Source organism: Mastigoproctus giganteus, chromosome 7 (assembly GCF_048544385.1).
Source record: "Mastigoproctus giganteus isolate SK-2022 chromosome 7, ASM4854438v1, whole genome shotgun sequence".
NCBI lineage: Eukaryota > Metazoa > Arthropoda > Arachnida > Uropygi > Thelyphonidae > Mastigoproctus > Mastigoproctus giganteus.
In genome coordinates this window covers 209,193,791-209,202,537 of record NC_143581.1, presented here as the reverse complement: position 1 = coordinate 209,202,537, position 8,747 = coordinate 209,193,791, and the positions used below count along the sequence as shown (strand labels likewise).

The following is an 8,747-nucleotide window of genomic DNA, read 5'->3' as shown; positions in this document are numbered from 1 at the left end:
CTTCTGACTAAATAATAAGCATACAGATCATTAAATTTCAATTTAGAAAAAAAATTATACATGATTATCACACAAACAATTTTTACAATTCTATACATTTCTAGCTCAACTAGCACCACATGGAGTTAGGAGTAATTTCATTCGCTCCTTTTCACAAACAGTACATGGCACAAAACCAGAAATGGCTTTTACTGTTTAAGATTTCATTTACACCAAAATTTTAATACCATTTCATTGCATTCTACACAATGTACATATGCATGTAATTAGATTAGGATGAGAAAAAAGCCATTATATTATATAGACTTTAAAGCAGAAAATTAATAAACCCATTAAATAAATTAAAAAAAAAAAAAAAAAAAAAAAAAAACACATTAGGAACACACTGCTGAGCCTTTCAGCTTTTCTGGACTGAATTAATGGCACCGGTAATCGAAGATGGCCTTTCCTCCCTCGAATCATTTTGTTGCTTGATATTTTCTTCTCACCATATTTGTGTTGAAGAAATCTGCAATTTACACAACTGGCAGACTATTCTGGGATTTTAATAAAAACATTTCCTAGACAAAAAGAAATGAATAATTAATATTGACTGCTACATTAAGTTCTATATAGAAGTGGAGTTTCTCAATAATAAACAGTTAAAAGTGCTGACATCAACATGCAGAGTTTTTTTTTTTTTTAATTGGCTAAAGGGAAAATACTAAAACATTACATTAATAACAAGAGCAATGTTTACCAAATACGCTGGCACTTCAAAGCTATTTTAATGCCCTTTCTTAGACAGAGATATATAGTTTAATTTCGAAAATTACAGCTTATTGTTCAACTATTTTTTACCGTTTTTGTGAAGAAGAAAAAACCTTATCCAGAACCTAACCTAACCTTATTACTTTGTATTCTATAGAAAAATGATTTTGCCTTATATGCTGATTTCCAAGAATGCATTAATCGCACAACTCAAGAGATACCTGTTGAGGGGTGGAGAGGCTTTCTTCTTCTTCTTCTTTTCTTTTCTCTCTCTCTCTCTCTCTCTCTCTCTCTCTCTCTCTCTCTCTCTCTCTCTCTCTCTCTCTCTCTCTCTTTTTTTTGAACAGCTGCAATCATTTCTTTTAAAGTAAAAATCTTTACATTATGACTGTTGGCCACTTTACACAATATGCTTCCATGATTCTAAAATAGATTTTCACAAAACACCATTAAGCTCCTCTTCTTTTAGCAATTAATATAGAAAAAAAAAAAAAAAAAAAAAAAAAATATATATATATATATATATATATATATATATTTTTTATATTGTACAATTTGTTTGTACAATATGTCAACTTGTACAAACAATTTGTTTGTACAAGTTGAAACAAAATTCCATCTCGTGTTGTGGAAGCGAGCAGTTTGAATAAATTTAAGGAGGAACTAGTAGACATGTTATTAGAAGGGTCAGTGGCGCCTCCGTAGCCAGGTGGGCAGGAGCAGCAGTGCGTAGCACACGCTTCTTGATTAGACCGGGGTTCGAGCCCGTGACCACCAAATACGGAGGATGCGGAAAGGTCAGGGAATGACCACCGCATATCCCCGGAGCAATATGGCCTTAGTTGCTAATGCTCCTAAAATCCAAATAACAAACAAACAACAAACAGAAGGGTCAGTGTGCACATGGCACCTCCGTAGCCAGGTGGGCAGGAGTAGCAGTGCGTAGCACACGCTTCTTGATTAGACCAGGGTTCGAGCCTGTGATCACCAAATACGGAGGATGCGGAAAGGTCAGGGAATGACCACCGCATATTCCCGGAGCAATCTGGCCTTAGTTGCTAATGCTCCTAAAAACCATATAACAACAACAGTGTGCACGTGCGAACTTTGGCTGATGCTGTATAAGTTTGTTTTCTAGCATCATTTTGCACTACTAATACTTAGTGGTACAAAATGATTTATTAGTATTATAAATACTAATAAATTAATATTTAAAAATGATAAATTTTATTGTATTAAGCTTTTTAGTTTGCATAGATTGAGAAAAGGATAAGAATTCTGATTATGCTGAACAGAAAAAACTCAACAGTATACATTAGATTATTATCCTTTGATTCACTTATGTTAGTTACTTTGCAGTTTACTATGTAAACTGCAAAGAAAACAGTAAGTGCAATGAAGTTACTAAATTCCTTTGTACATCTTATGGAAACCAAATTTATGCATGTGAAGCCTGTTTATAGCACTAGTGTAAACTGGTTTCCCTATAAATGATGGCTCATTTGAAAATGTGCGATTGCTATAATAAATCAATAATTTAAGTGCATGGAGCATTGCTGCTTATTATTATTTTTTCATCATACAGCATTATCAGCTTAACACTTTTATTCTATCTAGTCAACTGCTCTCAAAAGAGAAGTTTTAAAAAAAAGTGTGGAATGAAATTTGCTTACAATAAAAATGCTTGCTTAGTACGTCATGTCTTTTAGTTACTATGTATTAATATAAAAAAAAATTAGATAAATTTTATTTTCAGCTATGACAACTTATAATGTGGGTATTAAAGTTTCTCCTGGCAGTCATGTTATACTGAGGCTGCATTATATTTCTTTTTAACAATACTTAAATATTTAAGTAACTACTGCTATCGTCTAATGTACTTTATGAAGCACACTTCCACTATACTTAAGAAGCAGCAGCAGTACGTACCCATCAATCAAAGAGCACCGAATGGGTCATTGGCAGATGAGGTATGACGCTGGCTGACTATGGATGAACTATTCGTAGTTACTGTTGAGTATGGCTGTGTTGCTATTCCACTCATCATGCCTGCAGGTGCCTGCTGTACAGGCTGAGATCCTACAGATGGAACAGTGACGTGAGCTGTACTTGTGGGCCAAATTGCTGTTGTCTGGCAAATAATAATAGGAAAATAAAAATGATCACTAATAATATTAGAAATAAATGTTTCAATATCAGTCATTTAATATCCACATATTATTAAAGTCAGATATAAGGTGCCCCTGACTAAGCCATAACTTCAAGTGATTCCAGAGGTCATTTTGAGTGAAAAATTCTGCGAACATGGTTGGATTCTCAATGGTTATGAACCTATACACATTTGAAATGAGCACTAATGCAAATGCACAAAGCAAGCATGCAAGCCAGAACACTGGTAGCATATGAGCAAGCAAATAGATTTTGCTATGTCATAACAGAAGTAACCTGAACATGCTATTTTCCAATTATTATTATTGTAATAGGATTTTAGGAGCATCGGCAACTAAGGCCATATTGCTCCGTATACAGGGTGATTCACTACCAGTGCGACAAACTTGCAGGAGGTGTAGAGGGCACAAAGACGAATCGGAATCACATAGCATTGCAGGGTCCGAAATGCCTTCGTCATGTGGTAGAGGACGTTGAACGGGAGTGGATTGGGAAATACCCAAACGATTGGGTATTTCCCAATCCACTGTATGGAGGATACTGTCAACAAACCAAATGAGTTCATACCATCTGCAACGCGTCCAATCATTAGAGCCTGCGGATTATCCACTCCGGAGGACTTTTGCTACTTGGTTTCTTCAACAGAAACAGTTTGCAAATGCTGACTTCCAGCAGGATCGCTGTTCACGCGACCTCCCACTCTACTGCATGACGAAGGCATTTCGGACCCTGCAATGCTATGTGATTCCGATTCATCTTTGTGCCTCCTGCAAGTTTGTCGCACTAGTAGTGAATCACCCTGTATATTGCTCTGTCTGAATTGTGTGTGTTCTGTGTGCTGGATGAAAAACCCAAGTTTCCTGAAAAAAAAAAAAAAAAAAAAAAAAAACCATGCCACCCTCATCTAAGACTGATTAACTCTGCCACATTGTGAAAAAGACCCTTAAAAATTCCTCACGTCATTGACAGGACTCTACCCTAGGTCTTTTCCACCTGGTGTGGGTAGGATAGCGATTCTGCTAACTGTGCTACCCGTGAGGGTGCTGTTTTCCAATGGTATGCCAATCAGGAATATCAGTAATAATTGCCACATTTCTCAGATTGATGATTTCTTGTTCACTAAGTGTGAAAAAATGGCTGATTTCCAAGTGTGTTGTGATAGCCAAACACCCAATATGATGGGATATGGCAGAGGAGGCAACCATGGTTAAGCTATGTTATATAATACTTCAATACAAAACTCTTTGAAGTATCCATTGTCCAGTAATCGTTGAGAGTCAGATCCATGTTTACAGCATTTTTCATTCAGAACTACCTCAGGAATCATCCCCCTAAGTTACGACAAAGTTGCAGGACACCCTGTATAATAAGGGTTTCTATATAAAAAAAAGTAGGAATTACATACTGAAATATTTATGGCATCCTATAACATATGGTTACTTAAACAAGAAATTGTTCTCCATTCAAACAGTTTCGTGTTCATGCAAACAAATCTCATGGCAGTGATGTCAATCATTGTCTGCGACTAAATACCTGACATCACTGCCAAGAGATGTCAAGGCAGTGATGTCAGGGATTTAGTCGCAGACGATGATTGAGGTATCAAGCTGTGGAGTATAACCAGTTGATGGTTAAGAATCTGATCATATTCAACATTACTGAAGTCCTAAGTCAATTACCCATGCAAGTTTAGAGTCAGATATTCCTTGGTCTATTGTTTAGAAGGTGTTGCTGGAGGGGGAGAAAAATTGTGATATAAACTATAAAGCCATCAAAGCTGATATTGCTCTTGCTTTGACTTTGCTATGTGTTGATGTGTAGAAAGATGATGCTAAGAAAAGTCACACTTTGATTCAAAAACATTGCATTTTAATAATTCTGTGTGGAATTCAGTGAGTGTCCAGTTTCAAAATACAAATCTTGGCCCATTAGACTTCTATTTTAGGGGTTGCATAAAGAACATAATACACCTTTAAAGTAAGGCATGCACAAGTCAACCAAGACAGAAAAATAATCAAGTGAAGCATTTTTTATTGAACAACTATTTCAACATGTGTATTGAAATGTAACTACATTACTTAACTGCTGCAATGGATCTGCAGCCTAGTACTAATGGTTTAATATACACAACTTTTTGTTACATTTTCAGTCACTTTTTCTTCTACACATCACTTGGCTGCTCATTTACATTCAATATCTTCATTCGGTAATTGTGGTGTCTTGAGTTTTTGATGAATAAAAAATTCACCTCAGTGATGCTATTCAATTAAAAGGTATTAATTTGGGGTTGACTTGTGGATGACAATGTCAAAAGTGAACAAAAGCCCAACCTTTCACTGTCATTGGGGTGAACATAGTTTCTCAAAGCAGCAAAACAAAAAAATAATGGCATGAAGATATTTTTTTTATTATTAAACTATTTGAAAACAATTGCACTGAACCTCATTCCTTTACTTAACAGAAAACAATAATACAAAAATAAAAATAAAAAACTTTTAATAAATATTAAAATTTGAAACACTGGATTATTTTAGGTCAAAAGAATGCAACAAAGTTAGGCTTTTGATGCATCACCAAAACAAAAAAAAAAAAATCCCCCTGGCTTGTATCATACTTTTTTCACAACCAGAAGATATTGACTGAGCTTTTATTTAAAACTACTAAGAATGAACAATTAAACTTGCACTTGAGAAATTATTGAAATTATTGTCAGCTGCATTTGATGCTGTAACCAATGCTGCCTTCATTCTTTTCTTTTTCTTTATTTTTCTTCATTCTTGGAGGAAGGGAGAAATCATTTGTCATTCTCCTCCACTTATGCTTTGAAATTATATTTTCACATGGACTTGTAACGAAAAGGAAAAAAAAAACTTCATGCCATTTCAAAGAAAAAAAAGAAACACTTTCTTTTTTGCTTTGAACTAATTATGAAAACAATATTTCCATTGACACTACTAACAATAACATCACTTCAGTCTATACTGGAATGTATTCATGTACTGTGAGGCACACTTTGATTGTCACATATCACAACATCACAGTTCCCACATTTATACCATGAGACTCAAGCCAGATATTATACAAGTTCCTACTGTTGCAAATTGGTACAGTGTCAAGCACAATACACATAAATTTAAGCTTTTATGGTATTAACAGCCTTGTCTATATGGTAAAAAAACAACAAAAGATACCTTCAGATTTGGGTTTGTCTGTTTTATGAGTGAGCGAGCAAGTGGGTGTATCAATGGCAGATTGATTTGTACATTACATGCAAAAAAACCAAAGATAGCTAATGGGTGGGGACCTATTCTTGTCTGAGATTGGCTAACTACAGTGTTGAATGAAGAGGCATTTGAAGAATTCCTCTTTTAAGTCTTCAACTAGACTTGAAACATATCTCCAAATGAGTGATGAATGGCAAACTCATTATACTGTCATGGGTGTAACACATTTGTGAAAAAAACTTAGTGCTAATAAACAAAACTGCAAAAACTAATTGATATAGCAATTTACAATTAATGAAAGTAGCATTAATTGAGAGAAGACAATTATTTGAATAGAGGTCTTCAAAAATTCTAAATGAAAGCTACTCATTAATCATGGTTTCAGAAATATTTAAAAGAGGTTATTTTTTATTTATTTATTTTTTTAAGTACTCGTTTTGCAATGTGCTAATGGGATCAGAAATATTGAATATTTCTTACCCCGTGTTGTGATTGGGAAACCATTGCTGGAACTACAGGACTGTATCCATAAGGAGTTGCTCCTACAACCCCAGGTGCCCACTGACTAGCTCCTCCAATTCCCTGTGTAACAAAAATAAAATTCACAGTAATAAATAAGCCTTTCTGATTACTGAAGTGGTTATTATATTGATCCAATTATAATGCTGAATATTTTGTTTGTAAAAATGGAAGCAAAAAAGGAACCATGTTGTAGTAAATTAAATTATTAATATATCAAGGTGAGTAAAACTGCATACTACAGGCTAACTTAGTCATCCTCAGTTAATCTGAAATATTTGATACACATCATGTATGAGATTTAATGACATTTCATAATAATTGCAGTTAATATTTATACAATTATTATTTTATTACATTTTTATTAAATATGTTCAGGTGAGGTCTACTAAATAGGTATCAACATCTTTTTCACTTCAAATAAAAACAGTGGCACTAGACTTGGATATCTGGCAAGCAATTTTAATGTCTCACTAATTGCACACACGTACAGTTTTCTTTATGATTCTCACATTTTGTTCTGTTCTGATATTTGCAACCTTTTATTTTGATAAACTTTGAAATTATATTATCACATGATGACCAAGCTGATGATGGAAGTGAAAGTAACACGAAACAAGTGAAAGTCCACTTATCTTGTAGTTTTGCTCAAACCACAAAGATCAGCTTTTTATCATAGAAAATTTGTTATGCATGCAAATAATGTTTGACAAACTGTTTGAAACCTGCAGCCTTATCTAATCACAATTATCCTTGGTTGTTGGCCATTTGGTGGTTGTGGGGGGGGAACTGGCTATGAATGTAAAAAAAAAAAAAAAAAAAAAGTTCTTGTTTATACTCTGGCACTATTAACAAGTCAGAGGAATTTACAATAAATCATTAATTGCATTTAGCAGTCACAAGCTTGAACCTTGTTTCTTCTATTATTACTGGTGATGAATCATGGGTATGCCCTGGAAAGAAGGGCCTAGTCATCAACAGGAGATTCTGCCTTCTCTAAGTCCTAAAAAAAAAAGAAAAAAAACAAGATCATCACAATCACTGCACTCTCAACACCTGAGCACTCAGCTACGTCAGGCCTATTTGCAGTACACCATTTTATTCTATTGGAGTATGTCTATACAATAAGTGTATATTAACAGCCCAATTTGCATTAAGCTGAAAAAGCAGGAATAACTAACTGGAGAAACCCTGCTCCCTTCACCTGAGATAATCTAACTGCAGTTCTGAATGAAGAGGCCTTCTTTAAGAGTTCATCCAGGCTCAAATGGAATTTAAACCAAAATCTCTCCAATGACTGACCAGTTTCAAACTCACTATACCACTGCAGAGGACACAGTAGTTGTCTTTGTAGAATTATAAATATAATTTCTGCCAGACTGTTTTATGATAATAAAGCATGAATCACCCATTCATCTGCACTCAGTCTGAATTAGTGTGTTGAATAGAAGGTGTTTTATGCATTTTAAATGAGTGATTTCACTGAGTGAATTTGTAATTTTATTATTTTTTAGATGAGGGGAAAAAAATGGAAGCAAAAACCCACAAAATTTGAAAAACAGCTTTTGGAGAAGATGCTATGTATCATTTGATACATAATATCATCTACAAAAGATGGACATGTGACCAGTTCATCTTTAACAGATCACATGTCTGTCAAAGATGAACCTCACTCAGGACACCTTTCAACTTCTAAAACCAATGATTCAATCTCTTGTGTTTGTGATCTGATCAGGAGTGACTGACACCTATCTGGGAAGTTGCTAGTGAAACTGGTATTTCTTATGGGAAATGTTGATCGATTAACACAAGACTTGAGAGTGCAGCATGTTTCATCCAAGTTTGTCTCTCACATCCTCACTGATGATCACAGAGAAGAGTCTCACATGTCAGGATATTCTTCAACATGCTGCTGCTGCTGAACCACACCTTGTTTCTTCTATTATTACTGGTGATGAATCATGGGTATGCCCTGGAAAGAAGGGCCTAGTCATCAACAGGAGATTCTGCCTTCTCTAAGTCCCAAAAAAAAAAAAAAGAAAAAAAAAAGAAAAAAGAAAAAAAACAAGATCATCACAATCAAAT

General features: G+C 34.7%; 1 protein-coding gene across 5 annotated transcripts in view; it reads right to left on the bottom strand.

The window, feature by feature from the left end:
• Positions 1-351: 351 nt before the first annotated feature.
• LOC150083636 (phosphatidylinositol-binding clathrin assembly protein LAP-like) overlaps positions 352-8,747 on the bottom strand; it is a 162,471-nt gene continuing 154,075 nt past the window's right edge. For 4 of the 5 annotated variants that reach the window (XM_090377402.1, XM_090377400.1, XM_090377401.1 and 1 more), the window contains 3 exons: positions 6,624-6,725; positions 2,680-2,881; positions 352-560 (listed from right to left, as the gene is read on the bottom strand). In XM_090377402.1, coding sequence (XP_090233528.1) covers positions 2,687-2,881; positions 6,624-6,725 — 297 coding nt within the window. In that variant the 3' untranslated portion in view covers positions 352-560; positions 2,680-2,686. The remainder of the gene's footprint in view (positions 561-2,679; positions 2,882-6,623; positions 6,726-8,747) is intronic. The other variant, XM_090377403.1, reaches the window with a different exon arrangement.